Source organism: Hippocampus comes, unplaced genomic scaffold, assembly GCF_001891065.2.
Source record: "Hippocampus comes isolate QL1 unplaced genomic scaffold, H_comes_QL1_v1.1 scaffold156, whole genome shotgun sequence".
NCBI classification, from domain to species: Eukaryota; Metazoa; Chordata; class Actinopteri; order Syngnathiformes; family Syngnathidae; genus Hippocampus; species Hippocampus comes.
In genome coordinates, this window is record NW_017805744.1 from 4,015,196 (window position 1) to 4,034,820 (window position 19,625).

Sequence of the window (19,625 nt, forward strand, 5' to 3'; positions counted from 1 at the left end):
TGTAATTAACAGGGAGAAAATCAACGAAGCCATGCTAATTGACAAGCTAAGATAATGTAATTGTGAAAGACCGGAATAAGCTTGAACCTTGCTCTTTTTTGTTAACACATATGTAAAGGCCTCACATCCAGTAGATACCAATGTCCTCCCCCTTTTGTAATATGTAAATGACTCACCGTCGTCATGTCTTGTCAAAGTATACACAGTATGTAAAGATCTCACGTTCTGTCGATACTAATGTCTTGAAGAATGTGAAGGCCTCTTCTCCAGTCTGGATGTCTTGTAGTCATGTATCTTCCATCCATCCATCCATTTTCCGAGCCGCTTAATCCTCACAAGGGTCGCGGGGGGTGCTGGAGCCTATCCCAGCTGTCTTCGGGCAGTAGGCGGGGGACACCCTGAACCGGTTGCCGGCCCGCCATGCGGCACACACTGACACTTTGGGACAATTTTGAGTGTTCAATCAGCCTGCCATGCATGTTTTTGGAATGTGGGAGGAAACCGGAGTACCCAGAGAAAACCCACGCAGGACCGGGGAGAACATGCAAATTCCACACAGGGAGGCCGGAGCTGGAATTGAACCTGGTACCGCTGCACTGTGAGGTCGACGCGCTAACCACTCGACCACCGGGCCACCCATCGTGTATCTTACATGCAGTATATACTATTACTAGACACTGACATTTATGGACATATATAGTACTATTAGGTGTGACGACTTTACTATAAGACTTTGTTTCTGGAAGTGCAGTCTTTTTGACGACTACAAAACATCTTTCCAGTCTTTATTAGATCAGTGTCATGTAACCACAACCTCAGACTCTTCATTTGAAATTTGAAACGTGATGATTCCCATTGGCGCGCGCGCGCGCGCACACACACACACACACACACACACACACACACACACACACACACACACACACACATTGACATCAGGGTGCATGCGCGCACGTGCGCGTGTCTGTGTGAGAGGTCATCTGTTTGTGGCAGACGCTTCTCAAGTCAGAGGCAGCCTGCCAAGAGCAAGTCATGAGACTCGTGCATGAGCTAAATATAGAGCAACACACACTCACGATGCAAGCCAATGAGGATTACGCTGAAATCAATCATGTCCAATCGCACACCAACACTCCTTGTATATGTGTGTGTGCCTAAATTGCCACCTTGTCTTTCTTATTACTGGCATGCCGGCTGCCCTGTGCAAACTTATGAGTAGGCCAGTTTCCATTTCCTTTCAAGCTTTTTCTCGTTTGTTTTTTCAAGTTATTTCACTTGCTGTCAAGAAGTGAGTGTCGTTTGTGAAACATCGCACACTTTTCCAAAGTTTTGCCTGTCTCAATGACACAGCCTGTGATACTACCCTGAAAGTCTAGAAATTGCTCAGTTGCCTGAGTCCTCCCATTCTGTGTTGGTGCCTCTCAAAGAGAACAGTGGCACCGAAAAAAAGACAGCATTAAAGGAGCACGTCAGTCAACATCAGTTGTTTTCAGCTCAACTGGCCAGTCCTGCTTCTGGTACTACCACTTAGGCCGGGAAATTGCTTGGTTGAATTCATCCATTCCTCCATTCCATGTGACTTCGCTACAGATTGTGGCCGTGGAATAACACAGATTTGAAAGGCAGTGTGAAAGGGGATATAGTTATTACTCGAGCTTCTTTAATATGCAATTCCTCCAAAATTGAAGCATCAGAGCTGTTAATTAGATTGGGAGTTTATCCGCCTGTGCCGTTTGTACAGAACCTAGTGACAGTGTTTGTGCCTTCCACACAGATCAACAGCAGGGGAAAAAGTCAGGGTGAAAAACCTAGCTTTGATTGGCAGGATGAAAGGTGCAACGATAAGACGGCATCTTAACGCTTAGTTGTGGACTGGGACAACTGCTTTCAACACAACCCCATTACCTTTCACACAGGCACCATCTTGCCTCTGATACTACCTCTGAAGCCGGAAAATTGCTCGGTCAACATTAACCCTCCATTTCATGTTGGTGCCTTTCACACAGAGCAGAAGAAAAATCACAGGTCGAAGGCAGGTAGTGTGAAAGGGGCTTTTTGTGAACAGCTTCACTGTCAATTTATCAGGAATTTATGCACTTAGGCCTTTCAAACAGAATCCGGTGAAGGTGGTGGTGCCTTTCGCTGAACAACATGGATTGGAAAAGAGACTGTTAGGTGTTAAATTTCACATCCCTGTCTCTTGCAAGTACCGGCATTCCCAGGCACAGTCCTGCCTATTATTCTTCCTCTGAAGCCTTGAAATTGCATGGTCAAATTTGTCTGTGTGATGGTGACTTTCACATTAAACAGACCACAGGTAAAAAGCAGAGCCGGAAGACGGGGAGTGTAAATAAGAATCAGGTAAGAAGTTTATTTATCTTTTGTGACAGTGCAATCTGGACCAAATGATTTTTGTCCGGCACTGTGACAGCTTGAGAATCCTGGAACGATGGGTAGAACAATCCTGAGTGACAGATCTGTTGAAGTGGGTTGGCGGGAGGGACAAGCCGACTCAGGGCTCAGGAATAAGAGTGTTGCGGCTCGGTGGGTTTGGTGACGCCTCTGCGGAAGGATGATCCATGATGATTAAGCAACACGGCAACCTGTCATTCACTTGACGCTCAGTTTAAAAACAAGGCCTAGACCTGCACCCAAATGTCATGGATTCTATTTTGCCTCTAAACCGCACCTCCAATAAGTTTTATGGAAATGTGCGAATTATTACTTCACATAATACAGCGACTTGACAAACTCGTGGCTATATTTTTGTATGCCACGGATATACGTGGTGCGAAAGTCACCAACTCAAACGAGTCATCAGAGTACCTGAGAACATCACACATATGGCGCCTTTCCATTAGCTCAGTTCCACACCAAGACGACCTTGCTTGGCCCCGAGTGGTTGCTTTTCTGAGTCATTTAAATACACTATATAAAAAAATACAATTTAGTCTTTTACAACAACAACAGTGAACCATATTTGCAATATGTTGACTAATAGATGTATGATATAAATTATGAGTAAAACATTTCACGAGCGTATCCTCCACTCGCTGGGTCCCATTCACATGAATGAAGGGTCTCCAACCGCAGAGCAGGGTCTCGTCGCTCCCCGGCCCGACGGATATGGCACCTGCAGCGGGGATGGCGGCTTTAGGTAGCACAAAATAGTTGGCTGTGCTTGATGATACGTGGGTTGTTGGTTTTGTGTGTGTGTGTGTGTGTGTGTGTGTGTGTGTGCGTGCGTAAGTGCGTTTGAGTGCGGTCCTGATAATCGCTAGTGCTTCGATGTCATGTTAAGCCACTTCCTGTCAAAGTGACCGCCAAGAAAGTAAGAAGGGGCAGGGGTGAGGTGGGTTGGGGTGTCAGGGGTATTCGGCCATCTTCCAATGCTGTGAGGGTGTGAGGTAATTACAGTTAAGTTGCCTCCTCATCACCATCCCTCAACGTTTCACCTTCACACCGCATGACACACTATAAGTATACTCTATAGTCTGTGTGGAGAATGTACTCCACTGAGCACGTACTTTTATTCCTACTGTAATGGAAGCACTCCTATGTGCCAAATTGAATTGACCATCAGACAAGGAAGCATAGTAAAGATGTTAATATACTGTAAAACGAGGGCTGGGAAGTATTGCCTTGAAATATGTATATTTTTTTCTACACAAAAATTCAATGTTGCCTTTTTATTCAAAGGAGGGAAAATAACTGCAATTATTGGACATGAAAAAACAAATGACAGTTACTGTTTGAAAATATATACTAGATGTTAGTTTTTTCCCCTATTCTAGTACATGCTTTCTTTCTCCTGATACTAAACAACAGAATGAAAATACTAATAATTGCAAATAATGTGAATGAAAAATGTTTCCTCTTGGAAAAATGTCCCAAAACATGTACACTATACACTCAAAACATTTGGGAGGTGTGTGCGGGACAGGCTATGTGAACGACGGGATCATTTTGGCCTTTGGTAGTGAGTTGGACTGTTTGGAATGTTTGTTGATGACATCATCATGTCTGCCTCAGTTTGAAAATGGTTTCATCCACATCTGACCAGGAGCTGCCAGTAACCTGCATACATGTCGAGCAGTCACCCATCACCCACAGTAAACTAAGTTGCGCTGCTCCGACTACGAACTGAGGCGTACTCGTTGCCGCAGCAAAACACGAGCTTTCCGCATTTGACACATGAAACAAATTGAGGGAACAAGAGAAGATGGAGAAGCCAGACTAACAGCGAAGCTATTATGGAATGTAGAGTTGCTTCAATGAAACAGTACCCTTTTAACCAAGGTCTCTCTGGAACTGCGTTATGTTGGTTTTTTTTAACATTTCAACATGAATATCCATGATGTCTTTAATATACAGGAACCAAATTGAATTGAAGTCACTATTTATCCATCGTTACTAGTTGATGTGTGCTGCTTCCACCAACAACAGGTCTGTCTGCAAGCGGTGAGACAAGCAGTGAGGAGCACAACTGTGTGTGTGTTGTGTGGGTGCGGGAGTGGGTGTGTGTGCGTGTGCACGCGCGTGCATGTGTGTGTGTGAGACATCTGAACTCACGTAACACTGCGCCACCACTTGTATTGGATTTCCTCCATGCATGGATCAATAATGACTTTTGAGTGGATAGAACGCTGAAGGTCACATGACATATGACCATTATATTCCACTTTTTCAGTGCAAATATTGTTCTTCTACAGCAAATCTTTTTGGTTTTGAGGATTGTTTTTATTACCCCCACATACATTACATCTTACGAGTGGGTGTCCATTTATGTGATGACACAGCAGCATCCACTGTAGTGACTCATAACTTTCGTAACTTTAACAGCTAGGCTACATATTGTGAAACCTTGCTTTTGAACAGTTGTCCACTGTCGTGAATGATGTGCAACTTTAACATCAAGACTCAACTACCTATGGAAAAAAACCCAGCTTTTGAACACATAATAAACCAAAAAAATACCAAAATAAGCCAAATTGTACTGTGCAGTTATTGTCGCATATCCCATTAGTTTTGTTTTAAATGTACAATGCCATCATTTCATAGTTTGCGTCATCTGGTCTTCGTAAAAGGGCGAGCGCCCCCTGAAGAAGATGATGTTTAAATTTAGCGGCGTGGGACGTTGCAGAGAGACCGGTCGGCTTTTCCATGCCGACACGCTTCTTTTAGCACCGTTAGCACTCCTGCGTGCAGGCGGGAACGCTATAAATAGTCGGCTTTCATGCGTCGTCGTCCTCATTCTCACTCTCTCTTGCTCTTTTTTTTTTTTTCCACTGTAACTAAGAGCCGATCTTGACCACACATGGAAGTCAAAATGGTTTTGACTAATAATATACATCAGCTATGAATGTCAAAGGCACTTGAACTGCGGGCTATATTTTTTTCTGTCGTTCATTTCTGACAGCATGGTGGATCTAAATTGTCCATAGGTGTGATTGTGATTCTGAATGGTTGTTAGTGACTGGCGACCAGTCCAAAATGTACCCTGTCTCAAGCCAAAATGCAGCAACCATAGGCTTCAGATCACCCAAGATCCTAGTGGGGATTAGCTGCATAGAAAATGGTGCGATGGTTGGATTCTTTTTTTCTGTTGTACGCTGTGATTCGTGTGAATAACTGGCAAGCAATGGCACTTATTAAATGACATGCTGTATATGCAGTGATGCCTTGAGATCCGAGTGACCCAACTCGAGAATTTTTAGCAATACAGGTACATGCGGGTAATTTTTTTGCCTGGATTTGTGAGGAAATTTTGAGATTTGAGCTGTTGGTGGCGGTGAACTAAACTTAACTCATTTCCAGAAAAGCAGTTTGACAAATAGTAGATAATTCATCAAAAAAGATCCTTTTGGTTGTTTATTGCTTCACATTTGAAATGTATCATCAAATTAAATGTACATGTTATTTAAAACAACCACATCACTTCGTCGTATCTTAATGCTAACAAACAATGCAAAATGTCATACGCAGGCTAACAAATGGCATCTGTGTTGCCATGAGATGACGAATTTTACTGCGGATGACTGAAAAACCCTGAAGCCAAGCATGCATATCAGAATGTTTGTATTACACTGTCCACAGGATTGGCCAAGGAGCAAACACCAGAAGGCACAGCACCGTTTCTGTTGAATTGGAGCCTAAATCTGGCGAAATCTACTTAAACGGTTGCGTTCAATTTAATGACATCATGACCATATGCTTTTATGAAGTGTTTTTGATTAAATAACTGAATTACTGTAATGGCATTTCCATTCATTTGAACATGGAAAGATGATCTGAGATGTAAGCTTTATTAACTTATGAGCATGGTCACGGAACAAATTCAACTTGTATCTCAAGGCACCATTGTATATCAGTCACTTTTCTGACGGTGGATCATTTGAAGTCATTCTGTTTAATTCTAAGGCGCAAGATGGCGGCTAGCATGAATAACTGGTGAGTTGAATGACAGCATAAATTATCACCTGTACATTGTTAGCTGGCATGTGATCTGGTGTTCCTTGACTTTTTGTTTTTGTCTTTTATCCCTACTTGTCATGTGTATTGGTAGTGGGAGTAAGAAATGTGTAGCGAACTTGAGTATACATCAGAGCAACTAGTCTCGGTGGCGATGGGCTCAAGCATGGCACGAATTGCTTGATATTAGTATACCCGTGTATTTCATCGTCCTGTTGGTACATTTATAAATCCGTACATTTATAAAGCCACTGAACTCCTTCTGAACTCAGATTTCCCTGGAAGTGTTCCCTTTCAATAACATCAAAGGTATCAGTTCTCTCTCGTATAATTTCATGCCTATTTTTTGCATAATCTGCCTTTTTTCCCCTTCCTAATAGCCCAGTTAAACCCTCATATCAGGAAGCAAAGACACACTGATGGATTCATTTAACACTTGCTATTGTCTTTGTGGAAGATGTTCATGCCAGGAATAATAACCCACATTTTTTTATTTGCGTCTCTTTGTCGACCATGTTCAAACTCTCACTGTGGGCAACTCGGGGTGCTTCCCGCCGCACTGCCAGAATAATCACGCCGTGAACTCTGACTGACCCCCTCGTTGGCTGCATGAGACAGCGCTCTTACCGGGAAAAGAGATCCACTGCAATCATGGCTGCTTTTGGATCGTTACGTGTTCCTGTAGTGACTGATACACAGCTTTGACATCAAGGGCCCTACTATTGTGCCCAGCGCAAGTCTAGCACAAAGTGCAGTCTAACTATGCGCATGAGTGGAGTTTTCTTCAGTTCTGGCAGACGGGCGCAGTTAGAAAGGGGCATTTGCGCTGTTGTGGGAGGGAACGCAGCTGACTTGTTTGCCATCCACTGTAAGCAGTTCCCCTCTTTCACTTTAAATTCATTGAAGAGCCGCATAGTCTATGTGATATATATAGGTAGATGGAGGAGATCGCATTGTTTCATATTAATAAAAAAACAAACCTGCTTACGAGACTTGCCCTGGCAAGAAAATTAAGGTGCACACATTTTTATGCCAAGTGCACGGGCGCCTGTGTACTAAAATAGGGCCCCAAGATCCATATGCAAATGCTGTGGCAGAAACCGCTTTTGAAAAGCCGTCCACTGTGGTAACTGATGCACAACTTTGACATCAACTCATTCGTACTGAGGGAAAATAGTGTTTAAATAGATGTCCACTGTCGTGGCGTATATGCAATTCAAAACAAATAAATATGGAAGAAAACATCTTTGGAATAGCTGCTCAATGAGTCACTTGACATCAAGTGTCAAATGCTAGGGTTTGTTTGCGTTAAAAAAGCGAAACAAAACAACACTGCTCAATAATTCCAATACAGATTTGTGACTGGAGTGGAGGATGGACCGATTCCATTTTGGTGCCAATCCTAATATGATTGTGGGTGCTTTAGCGGAGGTCTGCACTCCCCTTTAGTGCGAGGATGCAGGTTTCGTGAGATGAAAGAGAAGAAGGATGCACCTAGCCAGCGAGCTGAGAGTGCACGTGAGAGAGTGGGGATGTGATCAGCATGCTAAGAGAGTGTCATACACATACACATGCACACACCTGCATGAGCAGCTGGAGGGAGATGAAGATGTGGGAGGGTCTAAAGGAGGGTGTCTATTCCTCCACCATCCCTTCTTCCTCTTTTCTAGACCACCCTGCTCATTCTTTTACTGTGATAATGCAGATAAATGAGGTAAAGATATATTTGGGTGTTTTTCATCAAAGTATGTCTTTGAAGGACCAGTGGAAATGGATAAAATGGTTGCTTCAAACCAAACTAGCCGGCTTGCAGTGTCTTTTTGGGCATGGCTCCTTGAGACATTTTTTTTGTGGGTCTGCTCCTGATACAGATGCCTCACAAATTTCTTGTTGCTGGTTGAAACTGCTTTCGGGGCTTAATTTTTCTAAATGAGTTGATGGGAGTTTCATGTTGTATGACAAGTCATACTCCTAAAAGGCCCGCTGCAAATCAAAATGGGTGATTAAATCCCCCCCCCCTTTTTTTTAATATAACTATAATTATACATTATATGTCAATCCAAATAAACATTCACACAAAGCACCTGTAGTAGTGGTGACCAAGATAAATCACAAAGACATGGCCATCATAATGAACACATGGTAATTCATAATCACTGTTTGAAAGGCAAATAAACACCCGAATATGGGATGAAGAGATTATCCAATGTGATGAACGAGAGCCATTAATCTTTGTCTAATTCATGATGGCATGAAAACAACAACAACAACAACAAAAATAACAGCCTTTGTAGATTTTAAGTAGATAAAGCGCTTCTGTCCATTAATAAATGCTAAATGAGTCATGGTGAGTGACTGGAAGTAGATAACAGATCAAATGTGACTATTTCTCACCGCTGTTTCACAATTTTCTCATTAGTCATGAATGAAATGCCCATTAGAAAAGTCATCCATTTTGCTTTCTCATACAGTATATGCCAAGTAGTGCCCATAGCAGTGACTTTAGCAGTGTTTTTAAATGTTAGCAACATCATTGCAGTTAGCTACAATTAGCTACTTTCAACATTGGTGCATTTATATACAGTCAAACCAAGTGGTCTACAATACAATACAATACAATACAATACAATACAATACAATACATCTTGATTTATTTGGCTCTTTCACAACAGAACAATAAATACCGCTTTATCCTCACTAGGGTTGCGGGAGGGTGCCGGAGCCTATTCCAGCTGTCTTCGGTCTTTAGGCGGGGGACACCCTGAATCGGTTGCCAGCCAATCGCAGGGCACACAGAGACGAACAACCATCCATGCCCACACTCATACCTAGGGACAATTTAGAGTGTTCAATCAGCCTGCCATGCATGTTTTTGGAATGTGGGAGGAAACCGGAGAAAACCCACGCAGGCCCGGGGAGAACATGCAAACTCCACACAGGGAGGCCGGAGCTGGAATTGAACCCGGTTACCTCTGCACTGTGAAGCCAACATGCTAACCACTGGACTACCGGGCCGCCCCTATAGTAATATATTTCGCAAAATTTATAAATTAAGAGTTGGATTCAGCAATAGGTGGATTTTTTTTTTCTGAAATGTCATAGCTAGAAATTATAACGCGTGGTAAAATCTGTATTGCGCAAGCTTTTATGGAATTGAATTGAATTTAATACAACTTTATTGTCAAATGTGCTGTACGTACAGTATGTGTAACATACAGCACAGATGAAATTTCTTCCCTCTCAACATAAAACAAGAGGAGCCGCTGCGGGTGTCCGCACCGCCATCAAAGAAAAGTTAACAAAAAAAATGACAAAATAAAATTACAAAAAAAAATTGTAGGTCAAATGTAAAAATAAAAAAATTAAAATATCTCAAAAAGCTATCTCTGATTATAATTTTATGTTGACCAGTGTAATATCCGCTAGATCACTAACTTTAGCATTGTTCCAAACTAGCCTCATATCTCAGCACATTTGCGCACTTTGCAGCGGCCCCTTGGATTTACAAATGAAGATGCAGAGCGATCCAAACGGATGTCGATAATCTTTTATATTTCAATGAACAGCATTAGCAACTCCAAAACACCGAACTCTGAAAACTAGAGAAAAGAAAACTGAAAAAATACAATGCGTCAGTGTACCAGTAGACATGTTCTCATCAGGAATACAATAGCACACTCAGCTTTTTGTTGTCTATACAAACAGTCTACAATGAAGACAGTGTTTCTCATGTGGACTTTACTCTGTTTTATTATTCAACTGTTGTTACTTAACTACTTCCATTTTCATCCGTGTTATTCAATGTCTCCAGTGGAGCACGCTTACTTCCTCCTACTGTGTCACACACTTTGCTTCCTTTTTTCACATTTTCACAATGACTTGGCTCAATCTGTGTGTCTATGAATGTCCACCACGAGGCTGTTTACGTCGCGTCTGGAAAATCACTTCTGCTACAACAGTAGATAACATTGATTGTTATCACTCTGTCATTATCCTGTTATGGCCGTGTGAAAGGCAGAGGCAAATAAATGAAGGGTCTTCAGTTTTGTGGGATTTTCATGCGGTCCAGAGGGAAAAGGAACATACCGGTAGAGCATATAGTTTGACTTTATCACCTCCACTGGGTAGCGCCTTTTTATGCTGTCATCCAAGGGGATGCATTGATATTTTTGTTGTTGGACTTTGGGGGCTTGTTGACAAAGGTCAAATTTCCTGGATACAGAGGCCCTTTAAAGCTGTTTTCCCCCCATTCATTTTGCATATTACTGTACTGGGTGAAAGGTACCAAATTGGGATAGGGGTTGTGAAGTCAACACACAAATCTCCCAACTTTTGAGGCCCATGAAAGTTGTCTTTTTCCCGAGGCTTTTCATCACTTCCTCCCCTACCCCACATCCTCCAGATCATTGTTTTGTATGAAAGGTCGCAACCCAAAACGGGGGGACTGGAGTTAACTTGCAAATTTCCAAGCGTTCGAGACCCTTAAAAAATATCACATATTGCTCTTCTGTTAGAAAGGTATCAACTCGGAATGGAGGAGGTTGATATCAATTCCGAAATTTTTCAAAGTTAGCTTTTTCAAAGGTTTTTTTGCAGCTTTTCCTCATGTGGCTGGTCTGTGTGAAAAGTACCAGACTAAAATGGGGAGTTGGAGTTAACCCTTAAATTTTCCAGCTTTTGAGGTCCTTCAAAGATCTATTTTTCATATTTATTTTCAGTTGTTATCCTGAATGAAACACACCAACCTGGAAGTTAGCCTTTGTGAATGGTTTGGGAGCGGATGGTTCAAGTATTTTTACCAAGTTGCTGTTTTGTGTGAAACGTACCTACCCAGAATGGGGGGTGTTAAAGTCGACTCTTGAATTTCCCTTCCACTTTATACATCACATAAGACACTGTTGCTGATGTCATCCAGTTATCTGATGGCGTGAATCCGCTTCTCTGTGAGGAAGTTTTTACGGTGGACTAGCCTGACCTGACCATCTCTTTTTATTTTCAGTATGGGGAGGAGGAGGTGTGTTCAGACCGCCTGGACACCGACTTTGCCGACATTGACCTCTCACAGCTGGACACCAGCGACTTTGACAGCGTCAACTGCCTTGGCGAGCTGCAGTGGTGCAGCGACCAGGCGGCAGACGCATCACCGGCCTCCATCCGATACAGCACACCTGATGAGCTTTTTGAGGTAAGCGTCCAGCTTGCCCTCATATACAAACTAGAGTTTAGTGAAACATGCTTGCTCTACGTTTCACATCATCAATTCTTCATTGATTTTTTTCTTTTCTTTGATTGATTGATTGATTTTATGACTTACTGGTGCCAGGCGCTTACATTTTTGAACATTCTAGGGGCCATTTCATTGAAAAATGTGCGTCTGATCTCCATCCATACCAGATGGTCAAAACCTGTCACACTCAACATAAAAAATAATTACACATGAGGTCTTTAAAATAACAACATACAGCTCTGCCTTAGTAAAGCTATTTTAGCTTAATGCTAACAAACAATGCAAAATGCCATTGACATGTTAACGTTAGGATCAAGACAAACGGTCAAGATGCACATGTTGACAGTTAACAGTACTCACAGGAATAAACTCTTTATCCTCTACTACAAATGACTAATACAATGTTTGTATGACGGCATCTGACTGGGTAACTTTTAACTTAACAGTAGTAGTAGAAGAACTATTCTTCTTCGTTTGTGTCTGCATGACTATTATTCTGACTCCCAGTGGCCAAGCCGACCATACCAGGAGGAGCGGCATTACACCATGATGTACAGACTGTTTAATACTTTACATTCTATTTAACTCATTCAGTACCAGCCAATTCTAGACCCCATTTTTTTTTACCCTAAGTCTTGGAAAAATTGAAAAAAAAAAGTATCTGGCGTTGAACGTGTGGAGTGTGAAAAGACATATACATAGGTCTTTTTGGAGTGAATGAGTGGTATTAATGTGTTTTTATAAAGTACAAAATTATAATGTGAGTGCAACTTTTCCCAACACTTTTTTGTTTGTTTTTTGGGGATGGAGGCTGGTAACGAACGGATGTTTTGACAAGCTACCAGTGTATACCTGGTAAAAATGTTGTGGCGATGAGGTGAATTCTTTTGAACAAGTTTACTCAGGTACAACAACGAGAAATGGCTAAAATTCTCCCTAACGTCACTTCCTAACTAAAATTGCCTTCGACTTTTGCCTTTCACAGCATAGGGTCTTCATTCATTTTTGTACATCCAGCCATGATGAATACGGTTGCCAGGTCCAATTTGAACCGATGGAGTTCAATGTTTGTTTACGTGCTCGGGTACAAGGTGAACAGGAAGATGAAAAGTGTTTTCTGGTGCTCTCCAGATCGAAGAGGAGAATGCGGCGCTGCTGGCCGCTTTGACGGACAGCCTTGAGGGCATGGTGGACGCAGAGGTGGGAGGCCTCTCCGTCTTCCCGGCCCTAGAAGATGACGAGCCTGAGCGGGATGAGGACGACCAGGACCATCTTCATCATCTTTCTGTGGGCTCCAACCACCTCAAACACTCGCAGGACACAGAGGACCCCTCTCTGGTAAGATCACTTCCTGCTCTGAAAGGTGCAAGGCGAGGCTGCGAAGATGCGCAGCCAATCCGCTCACTGGGATAAATCCAGTCCTGCTGTCATTGGTTGACGTCGCGCTGGGAACCACTCATGCGTACAGGCATGGATAAAACCTCTGAATCTTCCGGCATTTTTTTTCTGAACACAGTACAGTAAATATTCCCATCCCCGGAATTCTATGAAAAGGAATATCCTTCACCCGGAACAAAAGCCTGTGCATTAACATTTTGACTATGATATTACATGTTACCGGAACTTACGTAAGCGGAAATTCCACTACCCGTAACCCAGATTGAGACGTCATGCCGCGGGAGCTTACATAGACGCAATGCCCACCCGATGCTACGGAACGACGACACCGAGACACATTTTCCCTTCGCGTTTTTCGATCATCACATTCGAAACGATGACGTGTAAGTGAGTTTTTATTGGCGTGCGTTTGACTGCAATTGCGAAAGATTTTAATTTTATTCACTTACGTCGTGTAGATCATGGCATCGAAACGTAGAAGAACTGTAATGACTGGAGCGGAGCGAGTGAAATGCATCCGTTTGAACAAGGCTGGACACAAAGTTAAAAGCATCCAGCAGACACTTGGAGTCGGAAAGACGCAAATCTACGAAACTTTAAAAAACAAGGCATCGATTCAACTCCTGATGACAAGCCACCATCCAGCGAGGAAGCAATGCAAATGGCAACAAACCATCAGTATGCACAAGAATTACCAGACATCGGTGATCAACGGGACAGTTACTTGCAACTAGCAACAAAACTGTATGACACGCAGGCAAACATTGTCATAAACCAAAGAATGCATCCAACCTAACAATCCAAAACAGACACATTTTTTCCCAAGACAGAAAAAAAATAAACATTAAAATACTGTACATATTTTACTGTTGTGATTTTTTTTTGGATACACCTGTATTACAGTTTTTGTTATATAAAGTTTTTTGACCGTATATTTTTGTATTTTATTGATTGTGTTGTTACACGTGCATTTTGTCAACATACTTTCAGGTTCATAAAGGACATGTACCATGCTCATTTCCCAAATGAGGAATTTCTGTTATCAGGACAAATTGGACAGCGCAACCACGAGTCCGCACGAGAGAATATTTACTGTACTCTGGAAAAAAAAACGCGATATACTGAAGCCGCGACAAATGAAGCGAGATATAGCAAGGGATCACTGTATTAGCTTACTTAAATCCACATCAGTGTGTGTGGTGTCCCAGCACTCTCTACTAGTTTGTTTTCCACCAGCGTGCGCCCCCTCTTTCACTTTTCACACATCATTGTGGGATGCTTTTGTGGACCACCCCTCCTTCTCCCAGTTGCTCTTGCTGTTATTCCCCGAAGTCCGAAAACTTCCAGGAATCAAACTTTGTTTGTCTTCTCCTGCACCTGGGCAACCCTGCGGACGCTAAATATCCTGAACCTTGACAGACTCCACTTACAATGCTAACGTGCCCTGAAAGAAGGACTGTAACTCATCATTCACTAAAGCTTGAAGGAACTTTTTGTGTGTCTGTGTGTGTCTATGTGCTGGTTCTGGACTACAAAGATGTTTTTGTTCTGGGTGGCTGAAGCGTAACTATTCACTCAGCTACTCATCCTCGCCTTTTCTAGGGCCTGTGTGTGAGGTGGTGTTCTATCAATTGTCAGAATTTTAATTAAGACGTGCTAATTGATATAGCATCAAAGTGAAAGTACTGCTTGAAATGGATCCTTCCACGAAAAGCTCTTTTTCTCAGAATTTTTCTTGGAAATAAGTATTTTCAGGAAACTTAATCATGTTCAAATGGTAGAAATGTACTTTTTTTCCTGATGAAAGCAGAGGGTTGACACTTTTTTTTGGTAGACTCCATGCTTATTTAGCTAGGGAACTCAATTTTCTGTAGGCCTTCAAAATTTTGTCAAAATGGTCAAAAACCGGCTCTACCAATTTGAGAAAAACGGCTGGCCTGAATGAGTTAATAGGAACTATACACGTCAGAGCTTTTGAGATTGCTCATCGCAGATTTCAGAAAGTATGCATTGCATTGTTGCTGACGACTTTTTTGATCTCATCGTCCAACTCACGACATTAAGAGGCCGGACTGAAACGTTTTATTCTTTGAAGCTGCCTTCAGCAAAAAGTAGTTTAAGTGTACCATCAGTAAAGATCTTTCATACTAAGTTGGAGGCAGTATACTTTAAGTGTACTTTTTAAATACCATATTTTTATAAACTTTACAGAAGTATGCTTAAGTCTACTTGGCTTAAGCATACTTAAGTATACAGACAGGTCCTCAATTTGTTCCAATTTAGAATGAAAACGTATTTTATATACATAAATTATGCTTGAGCATACGTTATAAATTATACTTCATACATAGTACTTTTTCGTAAGTGTGTAACAACAGATATATTTGTAGTATGCAAAAAAAAAATCGATATTGACCACACAAGACAGGAAATTATTGGTTATCCGTATCGGTTGAAATTTCTATTATCATGCATTACTAGTTGAGTTGAGTGTTAAAGTCAATGTGTTTTCATCTAGTCAAGTCTCACAATACAAGCCTTTAGCATGTAGCTTAGCACGGTAGCTTACATACACAGGTTCGGTCCACAGAGGCTACATGAAACAGAGCCTTTGCAGGTGTCAAAGGACCCAGCCTGGAAACTATTATTCTAAAATTTGGAAATCACATGCAGTGAAGTTGCGCTGGAAGTGACGCCATGTGGCAGAAAATGTGCTCTTCGAAGGATGCAACCTGTGAATTTGGACACAGCCACTCACCAAGTGTGTAAGCAGGGCGCTAAATGCCACGGTGGCGTTGTTTAGTCCCTAAACAATGAGTCTCATGATGACGTTTTTCTGTTTTGACAAAAACTAACAAGTGCGCCCCTGGCCTGCCCTTGGGTGACATTGAGATGTCAGCGATCCAAATCTCAAGCGAGGCGAGCAGGTTAATCAGTTACATTGAAGAAAAATAGGAAGAGAGAGTGAAACCGATCACAAGTCAAAGTCACTGGTGCTTGAAATCATGCAATGTTGGGAAAAAAACAATTTCTTCAGTAGATGACAAGAACAGAAACCACACGGGGAAGTTAAAATGTATTATTTGATTTTCCTGGGCTTTTCTGACTTGGAAAAACAAACTGCAGATATAGTTTTATTGTTTAAAAATTTTAGCTCATAGGTCAATTGTCCCTCGGTCCTGAAGATGCTCAAACCCTCTGTTGGTGTGTTGGTAGGTAGGTAGGTAGGTAGGAGGGTAGAAAGGAAGGCAGTTCGGTGGGAAGGTTCTTAAGTGTGCATGTGTGCTTGATTGTGAGGCTTTGGGGACAAGGCCTTCATTGATTTGTACAAGGAAGTCATCCAGAGTGGACCAGACTGTGCTTGAGAAGCCATGGCCGCTTGCTCATGCTTCCGGATGCTTCTGTGGGGGTTTCGCATATGGCCCACACGCGCTGACCTTCGGGTTCTTTTTCAGTATCCTCAATGGACGCTTCTTCTTCCTCTTCCTCCTCCTCATCCTCATCACCATCGTCGTTGCCCTCTCAGCCAAGTTGGCTGGCCCACAAAGCTTTGGGAGTGAGGGTCATTCATCTGACCAACAAAGCTTTCCCTCTGTCGTTTAAAGAAACTCTGTCAGGTGCTCATGTTGGACTAATTAAGGCATGGATACTTACATACAGACAGTATGTACAGGACAGTGGGCCAGACTCATATCCAACTAGAATTTGGCTCAAGTCAAACTGGTACCATACTATATCCATATTATTATCAGACTAGAACCCAAATACAAGCACACTTGGACCGGACTAGTACCAGATTAGGCCCAAACTACACTGGGACTAGTACTAGACCAGCAATACTTTAGAAATTGACTGGTACCCATTTCCAAACCATCATCTAATCATACTAGTGTCAGTTGCCAACTGCAACTATTGTCGAACCAGATTTATACCAGATTAGAACCAGACTAGTATCAGGTTTAAACCAGGCTTTAGCCAGACCACACCAGTGTCTTACTGGACTAGTACCAGACAACAGCCAAACTACTATCAGACCAGATCATCTAAGAGGTTCGTCATGAAGACAGCCAGAACGTTGCTGACGGTGATGATGATGTGAAGTCTATGTCCCACTAGACTGGTGGCTGCACAACGTCAAAATAATATGATAGCGTCTTCCTTATCTTGTGTTACCAGCTGAAGATCTTGCTGCTGACTCCACCCAATGTCCCAGTGGGCAAAGATGGCGTCCGTGGCCATCATTACAGCAACAGAGGATTGCACTCACGGATGGTCCGACCTCCAGTTAAGGTGAGGAAAAAATATAACAAACCAAGTTCACAGTACAACTAGACTAGTGGAAAACCAGGGTAGGACCAGACTAGCATCAGCCTACTGCCAAATAAGAACCAGTCTAGTACCAGTCAAGAATCAGACTAGAATAGGCTCATACCATAATAACTCTAGGGGAGGTGTGGAACTGTTCACAAAATCCACGATTCGGTTCTCGGCTTTGTGCTCACGGATTTCCATTTGGTATACGTTGACTCAAAATCAATTGTCTTGTCGTTAAATGTGTCTTGGTTCTCTACAAATCCAACAGCTTTGTGTACAACTATATAAGCCTGAATTTCACACTGAGTAAGTACATTTGTAACCAAACTGAGATAAGATAATTATTTCAGCGTGGAAACTTTTTGTTATCTTTGTTTGGTGGTATACCATGAGTTTTTTAAAATTTATTTACGCAAAATACACGAGAAACATAACAACATGGCTATGCCAGTTGTTTGTTTTACGTACCAGAGATCTTGCGTTCGATATATAAAGACTCGGTAGTGATGGCTTATGATGCTGACACTAGCATCATTATGAATCCAACCGGAGTTGGATCTGGCCCACTGCGATATGATTGGCTGCTGCCTCACTGCAGGGATTTGACACACGCTGCTGTAACCATGGACGTCACCGTAAGCATGCATGCTTACATCTTTGGTTCGCGCTCATCAGGGGGGAAAAAAAAGAGTTGTGTGAAAGGAGCAATGGAAAAAGTCGGATCGAACCGTATTTGTTGAACCAGCTGGTTTTGAAGGTTTTCAAAAAACACCCTCCCCCTACTCTAGAGTAGTATCTGATTCAAACCATACAACTACCAACCAAGTATTTGGGTTCCTAACACACACAAGACTAGTAAAAAAACTAGACCAGACTACTGCGAAAATAGCACCAGATTAGAAACCGTCTAATAACAGACTAGAGCACACTAAAAACAGAGTACCAGATGAGAGCCAGAAGAGTCCCAGACTAATATCAGACTAGAATTATACTATGACGAGTTGCATTTTAGAAATAAGAAACCAGACTCTAGTGCAAGACAAGTACGTGATTATAGCCAGACTGGGACCAGTTAGAAACAGACTTGCAATAAATTACAACCAGACTAGCACCAGAACCCAATTAATAGCTTGCTAGGACCAGATTAGTATCTGAGTAGAATGCAACTGCGACCATACAAAGAACAGACTGAAGCATAGGCGGAAAAGACTAATACCAGACTGTTAAAAATGGTTTTGTTTTTTTGTCACCTGACCTATAACATGAATTTTACTTGTATTGTTCTAAACTAACTAGTCACTTAGAGAATCTTTAGAGTTAGCGAGAGAAGTCGCATTGATTAACATTTCGAACAGTCACTGTTTTCCTTGGAAGTGACACTTGCTACCTATAACATGAATTTTACTTGTATTGTTCTAAACTAACTAGTCACTTAGAGAATCTTTAGAGTTAGCGAGAGAAGTCGCATTGATTAACATTTCGAACAAGATCACTCTTTCAGACAGATGACACTTGCTCTTTGTTGTTTTTGCTGTTGAGTTTCAGACTCGTAATTCTATTAAATTAGTCCGTCAGGGAGACTTTTAGCATCATTGCATTGCTATTCAATTTCTTTTCCTCATGCATAACAACAAGAAACGATAGCATATATTCTGAAAGAGTCTCTTTAAATTCAAAAGACAGCCAAGCTGAACATGTGACTGATGTCTTTATTCGCTTTTCAATTCAACTCGTCAATGATCAGGAACAACAAACAACAGCACTGACATCTCATTTTAGACCCGAGTGTGCTGCAAAGAGAGAGGCCATCGCTCATCAGCATATGTGGCGTGGGGGGAATATAGGACTGCTCTGAACCTGATGATTGAGGTACTGCTTGTCCAACTTGGAGTGGCAAAGTTAAGGCCCTCAAGGGGAGGCAGTGTGAAAGGGAATGAAAGGGAATAGCACAAAGCAGGGACCAATAATTACAAGGCCAGTACTTTGAGAGACCCAGACCAGTACCATACTAGGAGCAGACTATTATGCGACTATTACCAGGGTATTATTAGGCTGCAACCAGGCAAGTATCAGGGGAGTACCAGGCTATTACTAAACTAAAACCAGGGCAGGATTTGAAATTACCAAATTAATACCAGACTAGATTTGGATCTGCCACTGAGGAAGACAGAATCGCATGAGTATCTGTCAAGAAAACGACTAAACCTGACCCAGA

General features: G+C 42.1%; 1 protein-coding gene across 2 annotated transcripts in view; it reads left to right on the plus strand.

Annotated features, from left to right (window-relative positions):
• ppargc1b (peroxisome proliferator-activated receptor gamma, coactivator 1 beta) overlaps positions 1-19,625 on the plus strand; it is a 97,120-nt gene that overhangs the window by 64,426 nt on the left and 13,069 nt on the right. For both annotated transcript variants that reach the window (XM_019884013.1, XM_019884012.1), the window contains exons 2-4: positions 11,471-11,656; positions 12,830-13,036; positions 17,273-17,386. In XM_019884013.1, the coding sequence (XP_019739572.1) occupies positions 11,471-11,656; positions 12,830-13,036; positions 17,273-17,386 (507 nt within the window). The remainder of the gene's footprint in view (positions 1-11,470; positions 11,657-12,829; positions 13,037-17,272; positions 17,387-19,625) is intronic.